Source organism: Balaenoptera borealis (assembly GCF_965194805.1).
Source record: "Balaenoptera borealis genome assembly, chromosome: 12".
Classification (NCBI taxonomy): Eukaryota; Metazoa; Chordata; class Mammalia; order Artiodactyla; family Balaenopteridae; genus Balaenoptera; species Balaenoptera borealis.
The window spans coordinates 7,926,211-7,953,964 of NC_138869.1; the positions used below are offsets into that span (position 1 = coordinate 7,926,211).

The 27,754-nt window shown below is 49.2% G+C and overlaps 2 protein-coding genes across 2 annotated transcripts in view; one reads left to right on the forward strand and one right to left on the reverse strand.

Annotated features, from left to right (window-relative positions):
• The window catches only part of LOC309607306 (uncharacterized protein C3orf20), an 89,315-nt gene extending 72,863 nt beyond the window's left edge, over nt 1-16,452 (forward strand). The window contains exons 12-16 of the mRNA XM_082345706.1: nt 1,761-2,064; nt 4,182-4,289; nt 5,379-5,521; nt 14,775-14,909; nt 15,870-16,452. Of these exons, the coding sequence (XP_082201832.1) occupies nt 1,761-2,064; nt 4,182-4,289; nt 5,379-5,521; nt 14,775-14,909; nt 15,870-15,966 (787 nt within the window). The 3' untranslated portion in view covers nt 15,967-16,452. The remainder of the gene's footprint in view (nt 1-1,760; nt 2,065-4,181; nt 4,290-5,378; nt 5,522-14,774; nt 14,910-15,869) is intronic.
• The window catches only part of MRPS25 (mitochondrial ribosomal protein S25), a 455,776-nt gene that overhangs the window by 165,337 nt on the left and 262,685 nt on the right, over nt 1-27,754 (reverse strand). The window lies entirely within an intron of this gene.

Genomic DNA, 27,754 nt, shown 5'->3' on the forward strand with positions numbered 1-27,754 from the left:
CTGTGCAGTGTCTGACACATAGTAGTTCCCTGATAAATACTTGTTTGATTATTTTTTGAGTACGCATTGAATCTTTACTCTTATTCCACTGAGAAGAACGCTCCAAACTCATGAACTCATGGATCTTATGTTCCATTGGGATGGAGAAGTAAAACAACCAAAATAAATAATCAAAATATATAGTATTTTTTTAAAAAGCTTTTTATTGAAACCGTTTTCAGCTTGTTAGGAGGAAACATCTTAGTTTCAGACAGAAGTGGTCCACACAGTTGCAAGCTTTTACCTTAAACTGTTTTGGACAGGAACTTTTAAATTTATTTTATTTATTTATTTTTGGCTGCATTGGGTCTTCGTTGCTGCACACGGGCTTTCTCTAGTTTCAGTGAGTGGGGGCTACTCTTTGTGGCGGCGCACTTGCTTCTCATTGCAGTGGCTTCTTTTGTTGCAGAGCACAGGCTGTAGGCATGTGGGCTTCAATAGTTGTGGCACACAGGCTCAGTAGTTGTGGCTTGCGGGCTCTAGAGTGCAGGCTCAGTAGTTGTGGCACATGGGCTTTGTTGCTCCACGGCATGTGGCATCTTCCTGGACCAGGGATCGAACCCATGTCCCCTGCATTGGCAGAGAGATTCTTAACCACTGCGCCGCTAGGGAAGTCCTATATAGTATTTTAGATAGTCAGCAGTGGTAAAGAAAATAGGCAGGGAAGGGGGAAGTTTGTTGGGGATGGAGGGATGCAATTCCCAACAGAACAGTCGGGTGAGAAAGCACACATCTGGGGGAAAAGCCAGACAGGCAGAAGGAACAGCAAGAGCAAAGGGCCTGAGGTTGGAGGGTGAGAAGAGGCCGCCGGGGCTGAGTGCAGTGAGCAAAGGTGAGAATGTTGGAGGAGAATAAGAGGTAGAGGGGGTGAGGAAGAGGCCAGATCAAGTATAGCCTTGGAGGGCATTGTAGGGACTTTGGCTTTTATCCTGTGAAGGTGGGAAGCCACTGAAGGGTATTGAAGAGAGTAGTGATGTGGTATGACTTGGCTCTTTTTCTAAAAAATTTTTATTAACATATGGTTGATTTATAATGTTTCAGGTGTACAACAAAGTACACACATACTTTTTCAGATTCTTTTCCAGTATAGTTTATTATAAGATATTGAATATAGTTCCCTGTGCTATACAGTAGGTCCTTGTTGTTTACCTGTTTTATATACAGTAGTGGGTATCTGTTAATCCCAAGCTCCTAATTTATCCCTCGCTCCCTTTCCCCTTTGGTAATCATAAGTTTGTTTTCTATGTGTGGGTGTGACTTAGTTCTAACAGGATCCCTTGAAAGACCCATTAGGAGACACTGGTAGGCAGTCAGGCAAGAGATGATGGAGGCTTAAACCATGTTACTAGGAGTGGGGGCAGGGAAAGTGGTCGGATCCTGGATTTGTCTTGAATGTAGAGTAGACAAGCTTGCTGATAGATTGGACGGGATGTGGGGTGTGAGAGAAAGAAAGGCGTTCAGGATGATTCCAGAGTTTTTGTTGGATGGATGAAAGAGTCCCTTGCAAATCCTGTTTTGCAACTGAGGAAACTGAGGCACAGAGAGGTTAGGGGACCCATCCAAGGCGGCATTGCACATTGGTGGCAGAGGCCAGACTAGAACTGCCTGCAGCCCAACTCTGACTCTGTAGCAGTGGGGGCTTTGTTCATCTGGAGCTAGGCCTGGGGGCCAGGGACCTGCACCCCGCCCACTAAACGCCACCCACTTGTTCTTCCTGGCAGAGGGAAGGCCGGAGAGGTTCACAGCCCCACCAGGTGGGCAATCTCACCCTCCGACTGCCCACTGGTTCTGCGAAAGCTCATTCGCAAAGAAGACGTCCGGGCCGGCTGCAAGTGCATGGTGAGGGCACCCTTGGTGTCCGACGTGGAGCTGGAGCGCTTCCTGTCAGCACCCCGAGACCCCAGCCAGGTGCTGGTGTTCGGGATCGTGTCAGGCCAGAACTCCACCAGGTCGGGGCAGCTCCAGTGGCTGCTGGACACACTCTACAGTCACCGGCAGCAGGGCCGTGCCTCCCCCTGCATCCAGGTTGGTCCCGGGCCCAGCCCAGGACACGGGTGGGGGAGACCCCCGTGGGGCTGGGATTGGCTAAGCCTCTTGCTGAGAGCACGTGGGCCGTCTTTCACTTCCTTTTCTCCTGGGCTTTTGCACACGCTCTTCCTACCATCTGCAGCCCTCTTCTCTCTCTGCCACTCATCCTCCTGTCCCAGGTGAATGTCACCACTCAAGGTGGGGGCCTTTTCTGACCTTGAGACAGGTCAGGGTGCTGGCCATTTTCTTCCAGACCACAAGCTGCAGATTATGGTCATGTACTGGAGTGAGCATTTAGAGGAGACGTGCTCACCATGGGACCCTCAGGGCTCAGGAATGTTCATGGCCGAATACCCGCGTGTAGGTCCCGTGCCAGGCCCCAGGGGTGGCACTGATAGCAGCCCGGGCAAGGGCCATGAGAGGACAGGTCTAGGCACGTAGGAGCCCAGGAACGGGGCCAGCGGCCTCTGAGGGTCAGCCAGGGTCTCCCAGGAAGAGAGGGTTTTGGCAGATGGGTGTGTGTTCCCAGCAGAGGCAGCAGGCTCTGCAAAGCTTGGGGGAAAATGGCCGCTCCAGGCCCCAGCTCACTGTGGTTGAAGTTCTAGGGGTTGGTCAGTCAGGGGCGCGTGGAACCCACCCCATCTCCTTGCTGCAGAGTCGTTCCTAAGTCTCATCATCACCCTGAATCAGCAGCAGTTCCCAGCCGGGTTAGCACAGTTCATGGGGTGGCCCCGTCCCCAGACCAAGTGGAGCAGAGGATGCCAAGTGTGACCAAGCGTGCGCATAAGAGCTTCATGTTCACCGCTGACCTCCTTCAGGTCCTCTTTGCCCTGTGACCTCTCGAATTCGTTGCTTTGCCCTGTCTCTCTCTGGCTGCAATCCTGTGTTCTAAATTTCCATGTATGCCCTGGGAATGCCCCCTCCTTCCTTCCTCCCAGGGGTGCTGCCTCCCTGACCCCCAGGTGTCCACCCTCAGGCATGCACTCCAGCCAGTGCCTGGAGCTTGGCATCGGAACCCTTCTGATCAGACGCCAGAAGGCTTTTTACGGGTCTCATACATCAAAGCCACATATATTTTCTGGAGAGAATTCCAATTTAGTTAGATTCCATGAGCAGTATTGAGTACCAGCTCTGTACCCATCTGTATATAGATATCATCCCTGCCCTTGTGGGAAGTTAGAGTTGACTTTAGTTTATTTCGGGGCTATTAATTGTTCACTAATAATTGTCTGAAAGTATAGGAAGGTGCAGTGGCCCAGCCCAGCCATGGGCAGCATGAATGGGCACAGGGCCTGGGCTGAGGTGGTTGAAGCGACGCAGGAATGGGCAGCGGGATTTGAGGAGGGCAGAGGACAGACCGGGGGTGGTGTCAGATCTCACGGTGACTCTGGTGCCACCATTCCAGTGTCTTTAGTTAAGGCAGAAACGTTCCCTGACATTCTTTTGCTCTGATAACTAGAACCCCAGGTGCAGTTCTGCATTCCACACTTTAAACTGAACGGTCAGGCAGAACATCTGGGGGCACCTGGAATAAAAGACAGATAGAACCAGAAAACATCACATTACACATTAGTCATATTAATGGACCTGTAGCACCCAGAAAGGAGGGGAAAGAGACAAGCTTTACTCTGGATTGACCAGGTCCTACCTTGAGGTGAACATTCAATTCAGGTCCTGGCACTGGATTGGGTGACTGGGAGGTGTTCAGAGGGGCAGCCAGTGGGGGCAGAGGGGGGTAGACGGTGGAGGAGTCCTGGAAAGGAGTACCCCCAGGAGCAGGGCACACCTTCAGATCTCTGCAGGGCTTCTCCCAGGCAAAGGGATAAACAAGTCCTGCAGACCCCAGAAGGCTGGGCTCATGGATGTCACGTGGTGGAGGGCAGTCATTTCCGTGATGACCTTCACCAGCAGAGGGCCCTAAGCGGATCCAGGACATCCTCTGGGGATGGTCAGGGGAGGTGTGCGCGCAGGGGCTGAAGGGCCACTGAGCAGGAGTTGGGAGGGGATGTTGTATGGGGCTCAGGACTCAGGGGAACCAGCCTGGCTGAGAACGTGGGAATCCAAGTGTGTCTTCTTGGCATGGGGGTGACGGGCACTCCTTTCTCTCTCGGCAGTGCCGGCACGACCCCTACCGCCTGCTGCAGTACAACCTGGACAGCCCCCTGCAGAGGGACCCGCCCCTGCTGGTGAAGAAGTACGCTGTGATGCAGGGGATGGTTCTGGTGAGCCGGGGCCCAGGGGGACCCACTGCCCGCTGCCTGCCACCCTGGTCTTTGCAGCCCCTACCCTTGTGGAATCACAGATTTAGGGGCCAGGCTGAGGCCCAGAGAGCAGTACTGACCGAAAGTCACCCAGCGCATGTTGCTGGGGCTGGAGCCTGGCTCCCGTCCCCAGGCTGACCCCATGTGTCTCCCATCCCAGGAGGCTGAAGGGACAGGTGATGCTTAACCTGAAGAAACAAATTCTCTTCATCTGTTTGTTTTTAAATAACTTTTTGCTAAAAACAGTGTATTGTAAAAAAACACATATATTCATTGTAGAAACTTTGGAAAATGCAGTTTAGAAAATAATCACTTCATCGTATCGGCCGGATGGCCTAATTGTTCATGCACTGAGTGCGTGCTAGGACCAGTGCTTTCGGGAGCCCTGGGGCGTACCCCTGCTCACATTTTGGTGTCTGGGCTCTTCAGTAATTTTCTGACTTTGAGACCCTGCCTTTTAATTATGATTTTTAACTGCAGCATAAGAATCACTTTATTTCTCTACCTGTGTTCCTTTTGTTGGATGTTTATGTTATTTCCTTTTTGGTTTTGGCCATAATAAATAGCACCGTAATGGATATCCTTGCACAGAAATCTTGGACAGGCCTCTCTTGTTGAGACTGACACGTGGAGGGTGGGGGTGCAGAGAGCAGTAGGACAAGATCCCTGCCCTCAAGGGGCCCCCGTCCCCTGGGACCTACTCATCAGTGTAACAGATAAGTGGGTTAGAGGCAGAGGGGGTTGGGGGCCTCTGAGCAGGAAGACACCCTTCTGGCCCCAGGGCTCTGTGAAGGGGCATTTCAGCTGGTCAGGCCTGCAGGGGTCAAAAGCTGGGATGGTGAGGCTGCCCTCTGACTTGCAGGCCTGCATAGGGGACAGGCTCAGCCACACCTCACTGAGGGACTCGGGGACGGCAGCACCCCTGCCCCAGAACCACCAAAGAAAGGCCTGGGTTCCGGGACAAGCTCTGAGAGCCCGCTGCACTGTCCTGAGATTCAGTGCTGATGTGCTGAGGGTCTCTCCCACTGTTTCCTTATTGTGTGTCAACAGATGTTCGCTGGGGGAAAGCTCCTTTTTGGGGGCTGCGTTTTGAATGGATATGGCTTCAGCAGGCAGAATCTGCTGAAACAGATCTTCCAGGCTCGACAGAACTGCAAGATGGGCTACTTCCTGCCTGAGAACTACAAATTTAGGTAAAGCAGGAAACACGTGGGATGAGGGGTGGGCACAGGGCAGGGTGACCGGGAGGGAGGGGCTGGCGCTGTGGGAGGGGGCTGGCGCTGTGGGAGGTGCCTGGGCCCAGCTTGCTTGAGATGAGCAAAGGTAGGTCTCTAGGCTCCAGAAGCACACAGCCTGGTCCAGGGAAGGAGCCTGGTCCAGGGAAGGAGCCTGGCGTTTATGACGTTGCTCACAGCTGTATTGGGAGACAGCAGCGGATTCTAGAACGCCTGGGCAGTACCTGCCTAGGAAGCATTATCTGCCTGCAGACGTGGGCCTGCCTCTGATTGCGTCCCCATGGCGCTGAGTCTGGCAGCGCGCCACTCCCACCAGGCCCTCAGTTTTCTAGGAGTCCTGACACCAGTGTCTCGCCCAGCAGTAGCCGGGCATGGCCCTGCAGTGCCTCTGTTTCTGGGTCCTGTTTCAAGAGGGTTGTTGGCAGACAGCCTTGCATCAGAGCCCTGAGAGGGCCTCGCCGTCCCTTGGTAGGGACCGTGTCTTCCTTACCAGAGTTTTCATCTGCTTTGCTTTGTCCCGATGTAGTGGGAGGATTCAAGGAAACCGTTCCTCTGAGGTGGGCAGGTGCGGGGGAGAAGAGACTGGTGTCGGGAAACGCAGGGGGTGGTAGGCCTGGGAGCCAGATCGTGGGCTGCGGGCACTTGGGCCTTCTCTGTCCTCCGAGGAGCTGCCACAGAGACCACCGTCAGTCTGGGCTCGGGGTCCGTGAGGCCATCACAGCAAGAGCTGTGAGCATGCAGAAGAGCTGGGGTTTCCTCAGCCAGAGGAGGAACTTGGCTGCCCAGGAGCTTCCAAGCCCCAGTCGAGACTGGGGTGGGGTCGTGACTAGAGAGTGGACTGGTTGTGACAAACAGAGCACAAGGGTGAGGGTGTGCCAGGCCAGGGACAACTGGGGCAAGGCCCCAGGCTCCTACAGTCCTGAGGGGTGCAGCCACCTGGGGACAGCCCTGCCCTGAGGCGCAGGCAGTGGGTGGGGAAGTGGCTGCAGGTCCCTGCAGGTATTAAGCCATCAGGGGGCTGGGTGTCCTGCCCCACATGCCCTGGACCCCCCCCCCCAACTCCCTTCTCTTCGCATCCTCCGCTCATGCTCAGGGCCCAGCACGAAGGAGGCCCTTGGGAAACATCTGCTGAATGACGGCCAAGGGCTGATTTTATCCCAGGGAGTCAGAGGTCGGGTCAGAATGAGGAAGGGCTGGCAGACAGTGTGTCTGCTGATAACTGGCCACCCCTTGCCCACCTCCAGTGATGGGAGACCCCTCTCTCCAGAGGCCGCCCCTTTGCAGCCTAAAAGTCATGCCGCTTGGTCAGTTTCTGATCAGCTGCAGCACGCCCAGCCTAGTGCTTGGTCAGCCCTGGGGATTTGGAGGTGGACAAGACCTGGACCTGCTCTACCCTCACTGATCCAAAGGGCCGGAAACTGATGTGAGAAGGAGTGAAGGGCACTAAGCATTAGAGAAACACAAGTCAGAATCACAATGAGGAACCACCTCATACCCATCAGGATGCCTACTATTAAAAATCAAACACAAAAACAGAAAATAACAAGTGTTAGTGAGGATGTAGAGAAATTAGAACTCTGATGTAGGGTGCAGCCATGTGGAAAACAGGATGGAGGTTCCCCAAAAGTTAAACAGAATCACCATATGATCCAGCAAGTCTCCTTCTGGGTACATACCTAAAACAATTAAAAGTGTCTCAAAGAGATATTTGCACACCCATGTTCATAGCAGCACTGTTCCCAATATCCAAGAAGTGGAAGCAACCCAAGTGTCCACGGATGGATGAATGGATAAAGAAAGCGTGGTCTATCCACACAATGGAATATTATTCAGCCTTAAAAAGGAAGGAAATTCTGACACCTGCTGCAACATGGGTAAAACCGGAGGACATTATTCTATGTGAAATAAGCCAGACACAGGACAAATACTGTATGATTCCACTTATATGAGGCCCCTCCAGCAGTCAGATTCATAGTGACAAAGTAGAGTGGTGCCAGGGGGAGGGACATGGGGAGGTTTGTTTAATGGGGACAGATTCAGTTTTACAGGATGAAAAAGTTCCAGAGATCTGTTGTCCAACAATGTGAACGTACTTAATGCTACTGAGCTGTACACTTAAAAATTGTTAAGATGGTAAATTTTATGTTACACGCTTTTTTTTTTTTAATAACTAACCACTTGAGCCACTTGCTTTTTCTCTTCTTGCACTTTATTTTTTTTAAGTTATTTATTTATTTATTTATGGCTGTGTTGGGTCTTCGTTTCTGTGCAAGGGCTTTCTCTAGTTGTGGCAAGCGGGGGCCACTCTTCATCGCGGTGAGTGGGCCTCTCACTATCGCGGCCTCTCTTGTTGCGGAGCACAGGCTCCAGACGCGCAGGCTCAGTAATTGTGGCTCACGGGCCTAGTTGCTCTGCGGCATGTGGGATCTTCCCAGACCAGGGCTCGAACCCGTGTCCCCTGCATTGGCAGGCAGATTCTCAACCACTGCGCCACCAGGGAAGCCCTATGTTACACGCTTTTAACAACAGTTATAAAAAGGGGGTCGGAGATGCTCTGTGGGTGCTTGCAGCTGACGGGGAAGAAAGGGACTGTTTTCCTCGGCTAGCGCGCTCCCAGGGCAAGGGCTGGTTTGGTCTCCGAAGCCCACCCTTTCTGCTCTGGTAGCACCGGGTCCCATTCTCCCTCTGGCCATCAGATCGTCCCCTACCTGCTACACCGACCTGTCCACGTCTGTCCCGCGGCCTGCACTTCCAGCGTGAGCCTGTCCTCACCACAGAAGGCTTCCTGGGCACTGCACGCTGCAGCTCCTTTCTCCCACGTAGGCCCACCCAGGAGGGAGCCTCTCTGAGCCCTCAGTGCACAGCCAGCCAGGCTGAGTGGGGGCGGGTGAGGAGAGAGACCCTGTGGGCAGTGTGGCCTCAGTGGGAGCTGCTATGGCCGTCATCTTTGATGCCCAGGACGGGGCACCAACGCAAGGCCCAATGAAGGCTCCTGGCCCAGCAAACAGAGCCACAGCTGGGAGTCAGGAACGGCCTGGAGACCAGAGCTTGGAGGCCCCCTGCCCCTCACCCACCCCGTGTCTTCTTTCCTTCCTTCCTTTGTTCAGCAGATAGTGACCCCCCCATCCCCACAGCCCTGTGCTCGGCACTGAGTCCATGCTGGCCCAGCCCTCTCCTTGCCCTCTTGGCTTCTCTCGGACATTCTGCAGCTCTGGGGTGGGGTTCAGGCAGCGGCACAAAGGGCCGGCCACGCGAGGGACCCCCAGGTGGAAGGCACAGAGGGACCCCCCGACCGAGGGAGAGCTCAGCAGGCTGGAACAGTCAGGAGAGCTCCTGGGCAGAGTGGGCAGAAGCTGGGTCGAAAGGACAGCTGGAACGCACACAAGGTGGCATCTTGAGGAGGTGGCCGCCTCATGAGTCTGAGCTGCAGCCACCTGGACGCTTGGCGGCTGCTCTTCCCGGCCTCCCTCATTGGGCTCAGGGAGGCCTCCTTGTGGCCAGGAGAGGTTGCGCTATTGGCAGGCCCTGCGATGGGTGCCTGTGAGCAGTGGCACGCTGGGCTGCAGTGGGGACGAGGGAAGGGCTCCTCCCCCGCCCCTGGAGAGAGCAGTGAGATACTCCTGGGAACACCAAGAGGCTCCACATGCCAGGGGCTCACCCCTGCCCCGGGGTGGGGGGATGATGGAGATGGGGCCACCTTAGCTACAGGTAAGACAGCTGCTACCGGATTCCCAGACCCCAAGTGCAGCCGGCAGCTGGGGGTGGTGCTTTGAGAAGGGTAGCCCAGGCAGCTTTGAGGGGCAAGGCCAGAGGGGGCTGGAACCCTTGACAGGCCCCTGGCGCTGAGGCCTCCTAAAGACTGTCTCCATGGCCGGGGGCCAGTGTTAATTCACAGACAACAAGACTATGGAGGGCCTCTGATGGGGGTGCCTCTCCATCAGGGTTACCCCCACTCTTGTTGGGTATCCTGCTGTTGGTCACCCTTCACCCAGGGACACACCCTTCACCTGCATCCCGCTTGGCTTGACTCCATTTTTCCATTTGGTGGTGCTTTGAGTTTCTAAGACGTGCTGAGCCACGGCCCATCCTGGGGAACAGGGGCAGGTTGGGTTGGGGGGTGCGGCAAGGGGAGCCCACAGTGCTGTCTGCTTCCCCTCCGCCCTGTTCACTGCCATGTGCCCAGCGCAGGAAGTCTCAAGAGACCCATTCCTGGGGTCTGCTTTCCTGCCACCTCTGTCCACCAGGATTCCAAGGGGACGGCAGGGAGGCAGCCTGGTCTACACTTCACCGCCGCAGACCACGGATTGCCCCTGCCGTTGGTGCAGTCGCTGCCACTTGGGCCTGCCTTTGCCGTGCGTGCTGCCTACAGCGCCCGGCAGGGGCGGTGGGGAGAGGAGAGTGAAGCCGTGGGCTCCAAGCCCAGCCGCTGGATGATGTGGGAGTCCGGGAGGTGGGGCCCCTACAGAGGGGCTGGCCCAGGCCAGGAGCCCCTTGTGCAGCCCCCTCCCGTTCGCGCAGGGAGCAGAGGGGGCAGGGAAGTGCCTGGAGAGGCGGGGTCAGGCTACGCCACACACATGGCTTTGACGATCACCTGCCCTCTCCCAGTAGGACGGGGACACCATTCTTTCAGGACCCTCTCAGAGCAGGGAGTCGAGAGAATCAAAAACTGTAAGAGGTGATGTGCTCTGTGATGACAAAGTGCTTTGTAAACTGTCGTATGCCCGGTAAACTGCAAAGCCTGTGTAAACTGTAATATGTCCGGTAAGCCCTGGAGCACTTTGCAAGCTGTGGTGAAGTCTGTGAAAGAGCGAGTCCTTTGTTAGGTGCCGCCTGCCCAGCCAAGCACAGGGGCTCTGGACGCTGTGAGGTGCCCCATCGACTGCGGAGGGTCTTGTAACTCTGTGTGCCCTCTACCCAAACCTGAAGACCTGCTCCAGAGGGCCCCGTGAGCTGGGAGCCTGGAAAGTGCTTCACAAACTGTATGGTACACTGTACCCTGTGAAACACTCTGTAAACTACAAGACACTCCATAAATGACAAGGCCCCTTATAAACTGTCAAGTTCTCTAAGTGAAAAGTACATTTCAGACAGGGAGCGCAGTGCTGTAATTGCGCATGTAATCTTCGGTAGGCTTTGTAAATTGTAATGTTCTCTATAAACTAGAGCGAAGTCTCTGTAAACTGTAAAGTGCCACCGCATGTGAGGGGACGCTCTTCACAGTTGTGCCACTTGATAGCATGCCTACCTTAGAAGAGGCAGGAGGTGGCCTTTCAGTGGCAGGAGGGGCAGGCAGCGGAGGGCCAGGGCACAGTGTCAGGAGACCTGGGTCTCTCCTCGCATCAGCTATGCCCACCAGGCCCCCTCCAGGGAGGATACTGTGAAGGGTGGGCCCAGTGCCAGGGAGGAGCCAGCTGCCACCAGGCCCTCCCACAGTGATGCTGCTGTGAGGGAGGGCCACTCGCCCTCGCCAGCTGTTCACGCCAGCATCCACCCTCTGCCCAAGGAAACCTACCAGGGGCCTTGTTCACCCTGTCCTCAGGCACCTTGACAGCTCTCACAGAGAGGAGTCAAGCCAGGCCTGGGAAGAGGGTGCAAGCTCTGTGTGTGCAGGGACAGGGCGTGGCTGAGCTGGCCCTCCAACCTCCACCCCTGTCCTAAGGGGCCTCCCCACCTCCACACCCAGGCAGCTCCCCTAACCAGCCATGGAGGTACTCAGCAGGGCTCTGGTTTGTGGCACTGTGAGCCTGCTGCCGGCCTGCCCTGGGTCAAGCCACTCTTAGGGGAACTGGAGACACTTGAGGTGTGGACCAGGCCTGGTTGGTGAGATGAGACTTGTGAGCTCATGGAGAGGAGACAGTAGAAGCCTGCCAGCATGAGGCGGTGCCCAGGCTCTCTGTGTGTTAGCAGGTCACTGTGGACCAGTTCATGAGGAGTCCTGGCAAGACCAGCTGGAGCGGGGGCCCAGCGGAAGGAGAAGCAGGCACTGGATAGGCAGGGGAAGGGCATGTCAAGGAAGGCTTCCGTGACCCGATCATGCAAGCAGTGGGGAGCCATTGAAGGTTCCTGAGCTGGGGGAGAGGCTTGATCAGCGTTGGGCTTTAGACTCATGAACCTGGTAGGGACTGGGTTGGGGCTACCAGGGTGTTAATAGGCTTGTCAGAGGAGCAGATGGTATGGATGAAGGTGGTTTTAAAGCCACTTCTGGGACTTCCCCAGCAGTCTAGTGGTTAAGACTCCACGCTTTCACTGCAGGGGGTGCGGGTTCAATCCCTGTTCGGGGAACTAGGATCCCGCATGCCCGCGCCTGCATGGCCTAAATAAATAAATAAATAAAGCCACTTCTCTCCCAGACAGGGGGACCTGAAAGAGCTGATTGGAAAAAGGCCACCTTCCTACAGTAGACCAGGGGCTAGATGTAGGGGGCTGGCCTCGATGCCACAGGGAGGAGGGGGGCTTCAGTCTGATGAGGACCAGCCCTTGGTGACACTATCCTTTTCACTGAAGTGAGTACAAAGGTTTTTTAAATTGCTGGAGGGGCTGGCCTGTTATAGACCCCCAGATGGCCTTCCCTGCTTATCCCTGAGCAAGGATGGTCTTGGCATGCATCTCCAGACTGTTCTTCCAGGAAAGCACCTGGCCTACTGTCAGCAGGAACAGGAGTGTTCCCGTCACCCCAAGAAGATGGCCGTGTGGTTTCACTGGCCTAGCCATTTGCGTTCCTTGATGCCCCGTCATTTGGTTCATTCGTTCATTCACTCATACCTACTGTGCCAGGTTGCTAAGATCAAGTCCTCTCCTCAGGTGATTGGAGGCTGACTCACAGAGCTGTGAACCCTGCACCAAAATAAATAGAGGAGGGAATCACTCCTTCTCCAAGAGTTCAGGGAAGGCTTCCCAGAGGAGGTGACACAGGAGCCTGGCCTTAAAAGATGAGTACAAGGTCCAGGAGAAAAGGAGAGGGAAAAGGCACTCCTGGCAGGGGATTGGATGGCGCGGCACACTTTGGGACCTGGGAGCAGGATAGCTGTGGATTTAGTGAGGCTACCAAGAGGGGCTGTTAGAAAAACGTGCCAGTGGTTTGCGCCAGATTCTGATGGGCCTCGAGCTGGGCGTCACTCCAGAGAGCTGGGGCTCACCCCTGCAGAAGCTGCGGAGCCATAGACTGGTTTTAAGCAGGAGAGACAAGGCCCGATCCAGGAGGACAAGCCGCTGGGCAGCAGCGTGGACATTGGCCAAGTAACGCTGGAAGCAGGGAGGCCAGGGAGGAGGCTTGTGCCCTGGAGGGGTGCTTCAGGATGGGCGGGACTGAGGGGCCGGCTGTGAGCCTAGCTTAGGGAGTAGGTGCTCAAAATTGCTTGTGGTATGAATGAATGAGTGACTGAACAGGGAAGAAATTTAGGGGGACCATGCTTCTTCCTGGGCTTTTCCCTTCTGCTCCCCAAGCACCCTCTGCCACCCAGAGAACCCAGGGGCCTCCTCCCCATCCAGCCTGGGCTGGGGCCCTGCAGGGGTTCCCAGAGGAGACATTGGCCTGGCTCTGTCCCTGGTCATCCCCCTCTGCCCTCTGGGACCAGCAGGGATGGAGGCCAGCGCCCCTGGGCTCAGCCCAGACACCTGCACCATCCGTGCAGGACCTGACTTCCCAGGCCCCCTAGGCCTCCAGCCTGGTGTCCAGTGCGGTGCTGCGCAGGGTGGCTTGGACTGAGTTGTGTGGGGCAGGGGCAGGCAGCAGAGGGCGGGTAGAGGAAGGCGTCAGTTTGCAAACGCTGTGAATACACCCAGCCTTTGTGACCCTGCTTTGGTATTTCTCCACTTTTAATTTTTCTAGGGCCCTTGGAATAATGGAAGAGACCCCCTCCGCCCCCTTGTCTCTTATCTCTGAAATGCCCTGCCTTGAGCAAGTGGCATGCAGGGTTGGGTGAGGCAGAGGCAGGGGTGGGGGGACATGAGCTCTGTAAACATGAGAGTGAACGAAAAGGCCAGCGCTGTCCCTTCCACAAGTCCACTCTCCTTTCTGCCATTGTCGGTGGGACAGGGACAGAAGCCCCTGAGCTGCCTGTCCCCTGGAGCTGCTTGATGCCCAAAGCCACCTTGTCACTGGAAAGTGCTTGTTGTCAGTGAATGGCTGCAGAGCCTTGAGGTGTGGTGCAAAGGTGAGGAGTGAGCACGGGAGAGGCTTGGACAGAAAGGTGTTGTCTCATGACTCTAGAGGCCAGAGTTCAGATTGAGGTGTGGCTGCCATGCTCCCTCCAAAGGTGCCAGGGGAGGATCTGTTCCAGGCCTCTCTCCCTGCTGCTGGGAGCTCCTTGGCTGTGGCAGCACTACTGTCATCTCGTGACATCCCCCATGCCTGTCTGTGTCCACACTTCTCCCTTTTATAAGGACGCCGGGTAGATGAGATGATAGGTCACGCCACTCTGGTGTGACTTCATGACTTCATCTTTTTTTTATATATATAAATTTATTTATTTATTTATTTATTTATGGCTGCATTGGGTCTTCGTTGCTGCGTGCGGGCTTTCTCTAGTTGCGGTGAGTGGGGGCTACTCTTCGTTGTGGTGCGTGGGCTTCTCATTGCAGTGGCTTCTCTTGTTTCAGAACTCAGGCTGTAGGCCCACAGGCTTCAGTAGTTATGGCGCACGGGCTTAGTTGCTCTGTGGCATGTGGGATCTTCCTGGACCAGGGCTCGAACCCGTGTCGCCTGCATTTGCAGGCAGATTCTCAACCACTGCGCCACCAGAGAAGTCCCCATGACTTCATCTTCACTCATTATTTCCAAATGAGGTCACATTCTGGGGTCCCGGGCGTTAGGACTCCAACTGAGAATTTGAGGGGACGCAGTCAACCCGTAACACGGTACACGAGGACTTACATGCTGGCCTCCTGGCCTCTCTCTGCTCACTCTGCGGGGCCCCCGTGGCAGGCCTATCCGGTGGTCAGCACTGGGTGTACGGGTGTTGCTGACACAGGGTTAGGGCAAGTCCAGCCTTAAACAGAAGCCAGGGAAGCTGAGCTCAGTGAGTCTCCGGGTCCCCGGGGATCCTCCCTTCACCCGCCTCGGGAGGAGAGGCACCTGTGCCCTTTCCTCTCGGAACTGGAGCGTTGAAAGGACAGAGCCGAGCGAGGGTGGCTTGCCCAGGCCCCCCAGCTCTGGGCCCCCTCTGGCTGGGCCTCCGCTGAGCACTCCCTCCCCTCCCAGCCTCTCCTGCAGCGTTTCAGCCTCCACCCCAGGCCTGGAGGACCCTGACTCGGCCAAGACAGCGGTGTCGGGAGACATCCAAGGAAGCCTTTCCTCGTTGGCCTTGAGGAACAAGATGGAGGAGCCCTCCGCTGAAGCTGAGAAGAAGTAGGTGGCCACCCCCGCCCTGGGATCAGGGGCCTCCCCTTGGTTGGCAGAATGGGTGTGGCTCACAGCAGGACCCCTGGCTCCACCACAGGCCACAGAGGCCACGAGGGGCTAAGTGGCCTTGGGCAAGTCACTTCCCCCCCCGGGTGCGGGTCCTCCAGCAATCCCTGACGTCTGGCCCGTTTTATCAACACAACGTCCAGCTGGCCGTCAAGGCTGCTCCCTGGAGTTGCTGGCAGTGTTCTGGGTGGTGGAGATGGAGGCCTTTTGTAGACTTCTCGGCAAAGCCCCACGGCCCAGACCCATTGGTCTGAGAAGGGTGGAGACTGCCCGCTGCCTCCCAGCAAGAAACTTCCTAGACCCGTCCAAAGTCCAGTGCACTGGCCGCAGTAACTGCGAAGCAAATCATGTTCTGCAAGGGTGTGAAAGTCACACATTTCTTTTTTTTAAATTATTTATTTATTTATTTATGGCTGTGTTGGGTCTTCGTTTCTGTGCAAGGGATTTCTCTAGTTGTGGCAAGCGGGGGCCACTCTTCATCACGGTGCGTGGGCCTCTCACTATCGCGGCCTCTCTTGTTGCGGAGCATAGGCTCCAGACGCACAGGCTCAGTAGTTGTGGCTCACGGCCCTAGTTGCTCCGTGGCGTGTGGGATCTTCCCAGACCAGGGCTCGAACCCATGTCCCCTGCATTGGCAGGCGGGTTCTCAACCACTGCGCCACCAGGGAAGCCCCACACATTTTTCATGAAGATAGAAAAGCAAAACTGTGAATACCCAGAAAGGTCACAGGTTCCGCCGGGACCCCCAGGTTGGAGCAACACCCAGAGGCCTCAGCTGCGCAGGCAGCGAGGCCCGCAAGGCCCACCCTCCTCGCCCAGGCCCAGGAGGCTCCAGGTACCACCAGACTAGCCCTCTCTACCCATTGCCCCGCATCTGCTTCTCTCTGTTTTGGTTTTTAGACTGGTACAGCCTGAAGTGGATCTGCATCCTCTTAGCAGAGCCAGGAGGAGCAGTAAGAAGATAACCACCTGGAAGAAACAGGCCTCCAAGAAGTGATGCCACCCCATGGCCACCCGGAGTGCGGCCTGGCCATGGCCCCTCCCAAGCCCATCCTGGGCCCCCCAGCCCTGCCTCTCCAGCCTCCCACCCCTTCTCTGAACTCTGCCTAATAAACAAGCGTGCCTCCAGCATCCGGGTGAGGCCGTGGGATGGGCTGGCTCCTGCAAGGCCAAAGGCCCTGACAGCCCTGTTCCAGGCCGAGGCCTTAGAAACACAGTGCTTCCTCTGTGGCCAGTGAAGTCAGCCCAAGAATCTCCCAAGGAAATGAAGGTCTTCAAGGGACCAAGCCAATGACACATTAACCCTGGGGAGGTCGTGGATGGGACTAAACTGTGCCCTTCTGCCCTTTGCTGGGTGGGGAAGGGCTCAGATTCTGGCCCATGTGGAAAACAGGGTGAGAGGGAGAAGAGGGAGCAGAGAGACAGAGAGAAAGCCAGGTGGGTGGGAGAAGAAACAAAAGGAGAGATGGAGAGCCATGAGAAGGGAGAGTATGGGAGGAGAGGCATTGGGGGTGGGGGAAGTGGAGAAACAAGGGAGGAGGGAGACTAAGGGGCAGGGGGTCGGGAGGGAGAGGGGCATGGAGTGGGATGGAAGGGTAGTGACAGGCCACACCCACAGGCCCTCTGGTGGCACTGGGAAAGCCAGAGCCCGTGCGGCTTCCATGCACTGACGTCCTCTTTTAGCCCAGTCTCAGTGCCCTTTGGTGGATTAGACGCCCCTCCCTGAGTTGACAGCCTGAAGGATCCTTACCAGCATCACTGACCCAGAGATGGCAGCCCCCTCTGGTGTGCTGATGACTCCCTGGCAGCACCTGAGTGGGGCAGACGTCACAGCAGCTCTGGGCCTGCGTGTCCCAGGCTCCCGAGAACCACTTCCCAGCAGGGTGAGGACCCCAGAGCGACTGCCTTGTTCTGCAAGCCTGGAAGAGAGAGATTTCAGGCCCTGGTCCGTGGGCAGCATCGGGTGATGAGCTCTACACGTGACTACTTGTGCTCCCCCTGTAAGTAGATGCTTCTTAAATTCAGTTCTTTGATGTTTAATTTTTATCCTTTGTATCATTCAAAGGCTTTTTTTGAATTATACATTTGTCCCCCTAGAAATGGATTTGAAATGATGTGCTATGTTCATAAGCCCGCATCCTCTGAACTTAAGGGCCTGATAGTTGTTAGGGGTCCTGGGCGTCTAACCACTCTCCCCTCCTCCCCTTCTGAGCACAGGGACACAGGAGGACCGGAAGGCAAGGGGAAGCACGGTCCACCTCTGTCCTGGCACACAGGCACCCTCCAGCCTCTCAGGCAGGAGTCTGGTGAAGGTTGGAATGGAGACATCAGCTCACCTCTTACCTTCCACCCCAAATCCAACCTTGGGGCCTGCACGCTCAGCTGTGCACTTCAGAGCTGCGTGCACAGAGAGCACAGACCTGTCTCTAAAGGATGGGCCTGGACCCAGCCCAGGTGCTTGCCACACTGAAATGGGGCCAAAAGTGAGGTGGTGTGAACAGGGGTGCCTCCCACTGGTGGAATGGGGCGCTGCGAATGTCCAGTCCTACCTAATCAAACTGTCTCCTGGGGAGGAGGGAGAAAAAGGGGAAGCCCCCTTTTCCACGGAAACACCAGGAGAGGGGGATAAGGCTTCACTCCCCCAGCAATGCCCTCAACAAACCAGACATGGTGGGAAGGTGTGAGATTATCTGAGGAAGTCATAACTCTTGTCTTGACTAGAATAACGGGTATTTTCTTCAAGCTCCCTCCCGTCATCTTCCTTGGATATAGGGAGGTCCATGGCTTCCTAAAGCAAAAGTTGTGGCATAACTGAAGTGGACACTCCAGAGATGGCAAACAGATGGCACACATGCTGCTGCCATTCACCCCAGGCCCTTGCAGGCATCATTAATCAATCACAGCACTCTCAACCCTGGTGATGCCTAAGATTCCATCTTCAGCTCAAAGGGGCAGGCAGCCACTACCAATTAACCACCATACTTTGCCATCCTTGGAGTAGCCCTTTCCTCTACCTAGGCCTCAGTTTTTAGGAAGACTTTTTTTAAAATTTATTTTATTTTATTTTATTTATTGTTTCTGGCTGAGTTGGGTCTTTGTTGCTGTGCGCGTGGGCTTTCTCTAGTTGCGGTGAGTGGGGCTACTCTTTGTTGTGGTGCGCAGGCTTCTCACTGCAGTGGCTTCTCTTGTTGTGGAGCTTGGGCTCTAGGTGCTCTGGCTTCAGCAGTTGTGGCTCACGGGCTCTAGAGCGCAGGCTCAGTAGTTGTGGCACACGGGCTTAGCTGCTCTGTGGCATGTGACATCTTCCCGGACCAGGGATCGAACCCATGTCCCCTGCACTGGCAGGCAATTCTCAACCACTGCGCCACCAGTGAAGCCCAGGAAGACTTCTTAGAGGAAATGAGGGTGGAGTTAGAGCCAGAGCCTAGAAGGTAGGTTTTGTTAAGCCTTGCTGTGTGCTGTCTATGCCAGCAGAGAAGTAAGGGGTGATCTGATTACTCACCTCCCTTGCCTGGCAGAAGCAGACACAAATCCTCTCAGCCTGTCAGGGGGACATGTAATGATCAGTAGCTCCAAGACCTCTGGGAAAGAGGAGCAAGATCTCCCCTTATTACTGAGCATGTTTTCCCAATTCTTGTTCAAGGTGACCCAGTAGAAGTCCTAGGAGAGAGGAAGACTATCCACAAATAGATTGAGTCAAAGAAAAAACCAGAAGGAAACCCAGGGATCAGCATATCTAATGTCTCACTTTATAAAAGGGACTGAGGCCCTGAAAAAGGAAGGGACTGCCAGAGCCATACAGTCAGCATGTGGTAGGCAAGATCCCGTGCCAAATCTACTCTTTCCCCACTCCATTCCTCTGTGTGGAGTTGGACCCAGGGCCAGAGAGAGGAGAAACCAGGAGGGCAGCAAGACAAAGGTCAGGCCCCCATTTCCAGCAATGGTACGGATTAAATGGCCTGAAAAAACTATCCTGTTAAAAAACACATAGAAATATTGAATAACATAAATCAAATACCCCTTTAATTGCATATTGGAGCTCACAAAGTAGTAAGGAAAGGCATCAGGGGCTGAAAAGAGGACCTGGGAAACCAAGTGGTACACAAGCGCTAAAACTACAGCTGTTCTGAGGCTGTTTTGATCCCAGTGACCCAGAACCTGGGCTTTAATGGTTGTAGGGAGACATGAAACAAAGACTTGACCTGAACAAGATGCCAAGCTTTAAATAATGCTCCCAAATATAGATCTGGGACCTTTGATACACACAAAATGACAAGAGAACTTGAATGTCTCAGTCAGGAAAAATTGGTTTAGTTGAGGATCCTTCCAAGAATGTACAACCCACGTCTGCCTTCCCAGAGATTTCAGGCTTTCATGTATATATAGTCTGTCTCTGAGGTCTGAGAAACCCAGTTAATAGCACCCCATGCAGCATGCCTGGCAGAAGCAAACACAAATCCTCTCTGATGATGTTCACTCTCAACCTAGACCTCATAGGATTCCCACAGAGAGAATCCAGTTGAACGTGAGCTCACAATCCAAAATTTAAAAGTACAAGCCAAAGTGAATGAAAACAAATATCAAACACTAAATTAGACATCCAGGACTTTAGATATTGGCAGTGTCAGACAATAAAAAAATGAATATGTTTCAGTGTTTAAATAAACAGAAGGATCTGAAAATGTATGCAAGGAAGAAGATAAATATCATGAAACAAAAAAAGAGATGGAATGAGTTTTGCTTCCAGACATGTTGGAATAACTGGTACTGGAGATATCCTCCTGACACAGCCAACCAGGACAGGAGAAACAAAGTGAGTTCTACACCGCCCCCACCCCCCAAGCTTTCCACCAGAGATGCTTTCTGGATCATGGTGCAAGAAAGGAGAATTGAGGCACATGGTGACAGTATTGCCGAACTGAGGAGAGAAATCAGAGTTTGGGCAGATAGCAGTGAATGGAATTTGGGTGCAAATTCAGAAGAGGGAGCTATGCAGAGAGGGTTCTAGGAGTCTGCATAGGGGTCTTTTTGAGTCTCAGCTGAATGCTAAACTGCACGTGCTGAGGGTGTGGCTTCATGAAGCCAGGTAAAGAACTACAGGGAGCTGTGAACTGAGGGTTGGGAGATGTTCAAGTTCTATCCAATCAGAAGACCTGGAGACCCCAGAGGAGTAGGGATAAACTAGTCTTAGAAACAATCCTTGACAAAACGATAGGGACAGAAAAAATAGATAAGTGGTTGCCTGTGGGTAGGGGAGGGGATGACTACAAAGGGCATGAGGGAATTTGGGAAGGGGGGGCGGTGATGGAATTACTTTATATCTTGATTATGGCAGTGATTATCTGTATACATCTGTCAAAACTCACAGAAGTGTATACCTAAAAGGGTGAATTTTTTTACTGTATATAAGTTGCATCTTAGTTTTTAAATTATAAGAAAACAAGCCTTGAAGGATCAAGCTGATCTTCAAGTAACTTGAACTGCCTGAAAAAAGCCAACTCTCTTTGAAGGAAAACAATACAATACAGACACAACATAACAGAACAACATAACATAACATCTGGCATGCAATTAAAAAAAATATGTGAAGAAGCAAGAAAATATGAGCTAAGACCCGAAAAAAAAAGAAATCAGTCAATAGAAACAAACCTAGAAAAGATAGAAGTAATGCAAGTTGCTGACAAGGTCTTTAGAAGAACTATTATAAATATTTTAAATGATTTAATAGAACACAATGAGAGAAATGGAAACTACAAAAACACATGGATGAAAAATTTGAAAAATATGTTGGGTAAAAATAATGTTAGATTAGATGCTGTAGAAGAAAAAAATCAGTGAATTTGAAGACAGGACAATATAAAATAGCCAAAATAAAGTTCAGATGGTGAAAAAGTCTGAAAAAAATGAACAGAACCTTAATAACCAGTGAGACAACATTAAGTAGTCTAATATATGTATAATTTTGGGGACACAAAAGGAAGAGGGGGAAAGATGGTTAAAAAAAAATTTGAGATAACCCTGACCAAAAATTTTCTATACTTGATACAAGAATCTCAATGAATCCCATGCAGGATAAACACAAAGGAAACACCACCAAGGTATCATACTCAAATTGGTGAAAATTAATAAGAGAAAAGCTTAAAAAGAATCACAAAGACTCATTATATACTGAAAAAATACATGAAAAATATGATTTTTCATCTAAAACAGTGTGAGTACTAAAAGAAAAAAGGCAACTTACAACTTTTATATCCAGCAAAAATATCCTTCAAAAATAACGTATAAAAAAAAAAAAGTACAGTAAATGTGAATGGGTTACTCTCACCAATCAAAAAATAGGGACTCTTACATACACAAACTTGTATATGAATGCTCATAGCAGCATTATCCAAAAAGTGGAAATGACCCATATGTCCATGAACAGATGAATGTGTAAACAAAATGTGGTATAGCCATACAGTGGAATATTATCTGGCCATTAAAAAAATAAAATACTAATATATCCTACCATATGGATGAACCTTGAAATCATTATGCCAGACACAAAAAGCCACATGTTGTATGAATCCACATACATTAAATGTACACAATAGAGAAATCTCTAGAGACAGAAAGCAGATTAGTGGTTGCCAGGGAATGGAGAAGAGGAGGGGATTTTAGACTGGAGAGTGATTGCTTAAAAAATCTGGGCTTCTTTTGGGGGGTGATGGAAATATTCTGGAATTAGTGGTATGGTTGCATAACATTGTGAATATACCTGAATGCCACTGGACTGTACACTTTAAAGGGGTTAAAACTGTGAATTTTATCTCAATTTTTAAAAAACCATTGCTGAGAAAAATTAAAGACAAATAAATAGAAATATATGATTTGTGTATTAGAAGACTCAGTATTGTTTTTTTTAATTAATTTATTTTATTTGTTTATTTTTGGCTGCATTGGGTCTTCGTTGCTGTGCGTGGGCTTTCTCTAGTTGCAGCTAGCAGGGGCTACTCTTTGTTGCGGTGCATGGGCTTCTCATTGCAGTGGCTTCTCTTGTTGCAGAGCACAGGCTGTAGGCGTGTGGGCTCAGTAGTTGTGGATCGCAGGCTCTAGAGCACAGGCTCAGTAGTTGTGGCACACGGGCTTAGTTGCTCTGTGGCATGTGGGATCTTCCCGGACCAGGGATCAAACCCATGTCCCCTGCATTGGCAGGTGGATTCTTAACCACTGTGCCACCAGGGAAGTCCCAGTATTGTTTTTAAAATTTATTTATTTTATTGAAGTATAGTTGATTTACAATATTAATTTCAAGTGTACGGCATAGCAATTCAGTATTTTTACAGATTATACTCCATTAAAAGTTATTACAAGGTAATGGCTATAATTCCCTGTGCTATATAATGTATCCTTGTTGTGTACCTTTTTTATACATAGTAGTTTGTATCTCTTAATCTCATACCTCTAATTTGCCCCTCCCCTTCCCTCTCCCCAATGGTTAGTTAGGAAACAAACTAACTGCTAGTTTGTTTCCTGTATCTGTGAGTCTGTTTCTGTTTCACATATACATTCCTTTGTATTATTTTCTAGATTCTACATATAAGTGATATCATACAGTATTTGTCTTTCTCTGTCTTATTTCATTAAGCATAATATTCTCCAGGTCCATCCACATTGTTGCAAATGACAGAATTCCATTCTTTTTTATGGCTGAGTAATATTCCAGTGTGTATGTATGTGTGTGTGTGTGTGTGTGTGTGTGTGTGTGTGTGTATCACATCTTTCTCCATTCATGGGCACTTGGGTTGCTTCCATATCTTGACTGCTGTAAATAGTGCTGCTGTGAACATTGGGGTGCATGTATCTTTTTGAATTAGTGTTTTCATTTTTTCCATATATATACCCAAGAGTGGAATTGCTGAATCATATGATATTTCTATTTTTAGTTTTTTAAGGAGCCGCCATACTGTTTTCCATAGTGGCTGCACAAATTTACAATCCCACCAACAGTGTACTAAGGTTCCCTTTTCTCCATATCCTTTCTAACATTTGTTAATTGTAGACTTTTTGATAATAGCCATTCTGACAGGTGTGAGGTGATATCTCACTGTGGCTTTGATTTACATTTCTCTAATAATTAGCAATGCTGAGCATCTTTTTATGTGCCTGGTAACCATCTGTATATCTTTTTTGGAAAAATGTCCGTTCAGATCTTCTGCCCATTTTTTTGATTACTTTGTTTGGTTTTTTGATATTGAGTTGTATGAACTGTTTGTATATTTTGGATATTAACCCCTTGTTGGTCTCATCATTTGCAAATATTTTCTCCCATTCCATAGGTTGTCTTTTCATTTTATCAATAGTTGACAAAAAGCTGTGCAAAAGCTTTTAAGTTTAATTAGGTTCATTTGTTTATCTTTGCTTTTATCTTTGCTTTTATCTCTGCCTTAGGAGACAGAACCAAAAAATGTTGCTATAATTTATGTCAAAGAGTAATTTGCTTATGTTCTCTTCTAGGAGTTTTACGGTTTCAGGTCTTACACTTAGGCCTTTAATCCATTTTGAATTTATTTTTGTATACAGTTCAAGAAAATGTTCTAATCTCATTGTTTTACATGTAGCTGTCCAGTTTTCCCAGCACCACTTGTTGAAGAGACTGTCTTATCCCTATTGTATATTCTTGCCTCCTTTGTCTTAGAATAATTGACCATAGGTGCATTGCTTTATTTCTGGGCTCTCTATTCTGTTCCATTGATCTATGTGTCTGTTTTTGTGCCAGTACCATGCTGTTTTTTACTATAGCTTTGTAGTATATAGTCTGAAGTCTGGGCCTGTGATACCTCCAGCTTTGTTCTTTTTCATCAAGAGTGCTTTGGCAATTCAGGGTCTTTTGTGGTTCCATATGAATTTTAGGATTATTCTAGTTCTGTGAAAAATGTCATGAGTATTTTGATAGGGATTGCATTAAATCTGTAGATTGCTTTGGGTAGTATGTCCATTTTAATATCAGTTCTTCCAGTCCAAGAGCACAGGATATCTTTTCATTTCTTTGTATCACCTTCAGTTTTCTTCATCAGTATTTTATTGTTTTCAGAGTATAGGTCTTTCACCTCTTTGGTTAAGTTTATTCCTAGGTATTTTATTCTTTTTGATGTGATTTTAAATGGGATTGCTTTTTTACTTTCTGTTATCTCATTATTAGTGTATAAAAAATCAACAGATTTCTGTATATTGATCTTGTATCGTGCAACTTTACTGAATTCATTTATTAGTTCTAATAGTTTTTTGATGGGGACTTTAGGATTTTCTTTATGTAGTATCATGTCATCTGTTCCAATTTGGATGCCTTTTATTTCTTTTTCTTGTCAGATCGCTGTGGCTAGGACTTCCAATGTTATGTTAAATAGAAGTGGTGAGAGTGGGCATCTTCTCTTTTTCCTGAATTTAGAGGAAAGACTTTCAGCTTTTCACTGTTGAGTATGATGATAGCTGTGGGTTGCCATAAATGGTCTTTATTATATTGAGATATGTTCCCTCTATACCCACTTTGATGAGAGTTTTTATCATGAATGGATATTGTATTTTGTCAAAATGCTTTTTCTGAATCTATTGAGATGATCATGTGATTTTTGTCCTTACTTTTGTTAATGTGGTGTATCACATTGTTTGATTTGTGAATGTTGAACCATCCTTACATCCTTAGAATAAATCCAACATGATCATGGTGTATGATCCTTTTTACATATTGTTGGATTTGGTTTGCTAATATTTTGTTGAGGTTTTTTGCATCTATATTGATCAAAGATATTGGCCTGTAATTTTCTCTTTTTTGTAGCATCTTTGTCTGGTTTTGGTATCAGGGTAATGGTGACCTCATATAATGAATTTGGGAGTTTTCCATCTGCTTCCATTTTTTTTGGAATAGTTTGAGAAGGATAGGTATTAGTTCTTTATGTGTTTAATAGAATTCACCTGTGAAGCTGTCCAGCCCTGGACTTTTGTTTGCTGGGAATTTTTTTTATTACAAATTCAATTTTACTACTAGTGATCAGTCTGTTCAAAGTGTGTTTCTTCTTGATTCTGTCTTGGCAGGTTGTATCTTTCTAGAAATTTTCCCACTTAGAAGATTCAATATTGTTACATGTCAGTTATTTTCAGATTGATGTATGGCTTCAGTGCAATCCCAATCTAAATTTCAGTAGGCTCTTTTAGTAGAAATTGACTAGCTGATTATAAAATTTATATGGAAATGCAAAAGACCTAGAATAGCCAAACTTTTTGAAAAAGAGGAGCAAAATTGGAGAACTTTACTTGATTTCAAGATTTTCTATAAATCTACAGTAATTAAGACTAGTTTATTATCGGCAGAAAGATAGACATATAGATAAATGGAACGGAATAGAGTCCAGGATCAGAATCATGTGCATATAGTCAGTTGATGTTCAACAAATGACAGGGTAATTCAATTTGGAGGGGTAGTCATTTCAACAAATGGTGTTGGAACAACTGAATATCCATATGGGGAAAACATAGAATTGATCTTTGCAGCAACAATAATTAATTAACAATAATTAATTCAAAATGGATCATAGATGTTAACTTAGGAGCTAAAACTATAACACTTCTAGAAGAAAACATAGGAGAGGAAATATTTGTGATTTTTGAGGCAGACACAGATTTCCTATAAGAAATAATGAAAATAAAAATAGAAGAAAAAATAATGGACTGTACTTCACCTAATTTAAAAACTTCTGTTCTTTGGGGGGAAAAAAACTTTAAGAAAAAAGTAGTACACCACAAACTTGTAGAAAAATATATAAATTTCTAGAATAACTAAAGAACTCTTACAACTCAAGAAGAAGAAGAAAAACAACCCTATTTTTTTTTAATGGAAAAAATACTTAAGTAGATATTTTGCAAAATAAGATATACAGATGGTAAAAAAGCGCATGAAAAGATGCCTAATATCATTGGTCTTTAAGGAAATGCAAATAAAAACCACAAATGAGGTACTACTAGACACCTACTAGAATGACCAAAAAAATTTTTAACTGAAAATACCAGGTACTGACAAGTATATGGAGCAACCAGAGCTGTCATATTGGGTGGGCCAAAAGGTTTGTTCATTTTTTTTTCTGAAAGATGGCTCTAGTAGCATTTAGTTGTCCTTAACTTCATTCAAAACAATTTTGTTAGATTGTATGTGACAGCCATGATTGTATGTGACAGCATTTAAAAAAAGACATCAAAATTGGTGAATTTTTTATTTTATGCACATAATGTAACTTATGCCTCATTTGGTACTGAGAATCTTTCTTTTGGTTAAGCACCAATCCGGAAGTACCATATGAAGCTTAGGTAGGAAGTGGACAGAGAGGGAGGGCTGCATACAGTGAAAAGAGTGAATGATAAAAAGGAAAAGGAAAGAGAGGAAAAGCTGTAGTCATTATTGGCATTTAGAGACTTACTACAGGCCCCTCAAAAAAAAAAATTGGTGAATTTTTGTGTAGCCATTTTAATATTGAAGATGGGGAAAAAAACAACATTTTCAGCATATTATGCTTTGTTATTTCAAGAAAGGTAAAAACGCAACTGAAACACACAAAAAGATTTGTGCAGTGTGTGGAGAAGGTGCTGTGACTGATCGAACGTGTCAAAAGTGGTTTGCGAAGTTGACTGCTGGAGATTTCTCGCTGGACTTTGCTCCACGGTCGGGTAGACCAGTTGAAGTTGATAGCGATCAAACCAAAACAATAATTGAGAACAACCAACGTTATACCATACAGGAGATAGCTGACATACTCAAAATATCCAAATCAAGCAATGAAAATCATTTGCACCAGCTTGGTTATGTGAATCGCTTTGATGTTTGTGTTCCACATAAGTTAAGCAAAAAAACCTTCTTGATGATATTTCCACATGCGATTCTCTACTGAAACATAATGAAAACGTTCCATTTTTAAAACAAATTGTGACAGACGATGAAAAGTGGATACCGTACAACAATGTGGAATGGAAGAGATCGTGGGGCAAGCAAAACGAACCACCACCAACCACACCAAAGGCTGGTCTTCATCCAAAGAAGGTGATGTTGTGTATATGGTGGGATTGGAAGGGAGTCCTCTATTATGAGCTCCTTCCGGAAAACCAAATGATTAATTCCAGCAAGTACTGCTCCCAATTAGACCAACTGAAAGCAGCACTCGATGAAAAGTGTCCAGAATTAGTCAACAGAAAATTCATAATCTTCCATCAGGATAACGCAAGACTGCATGTTTCTTTGATGACCAAGTGAAATCTGTTACAGCTTGGCTGGGATGTTCTGATTCATCCGCCGTATTCACCAGACATTGCACCTTCGGATTTCTATTTATTTCAGTCTTTACAAAATTCTCTTAATGGAAAAAGTTTCAATTCCCTGGAAGACTGTAAAAGGCACTTGGAACAGTTCTTTGCTGAAAAAGATAAAAAGTTTTGGGAAGATGAAATTATGAAGTTGCCTGAAAAATGGCAGAAAGTAGTGGAACAAAAGTGTGAATGTGTTGTTCAGTAAAGTTCTTGGTGAAAATGAAAAATGTCTTTTATTTTTACTTAAAAAACCAAAGGCACTTTTTGGCCCACTCAATACATTGCTCGTGGGATTGTCAAATGGTACAAGAACTTTGGGAGTCCCTTTATTGAAAAGATTTCTCATAAAGTCACACTTTTTATATGACCAGAGGAAGGAGCCAGGTTGAGGAGTGGGCTGCAGACCCCAATCTGTGAGGAGTGGCTGGAGGGCCTGGGATGGTTCATCCTGAGCCCAA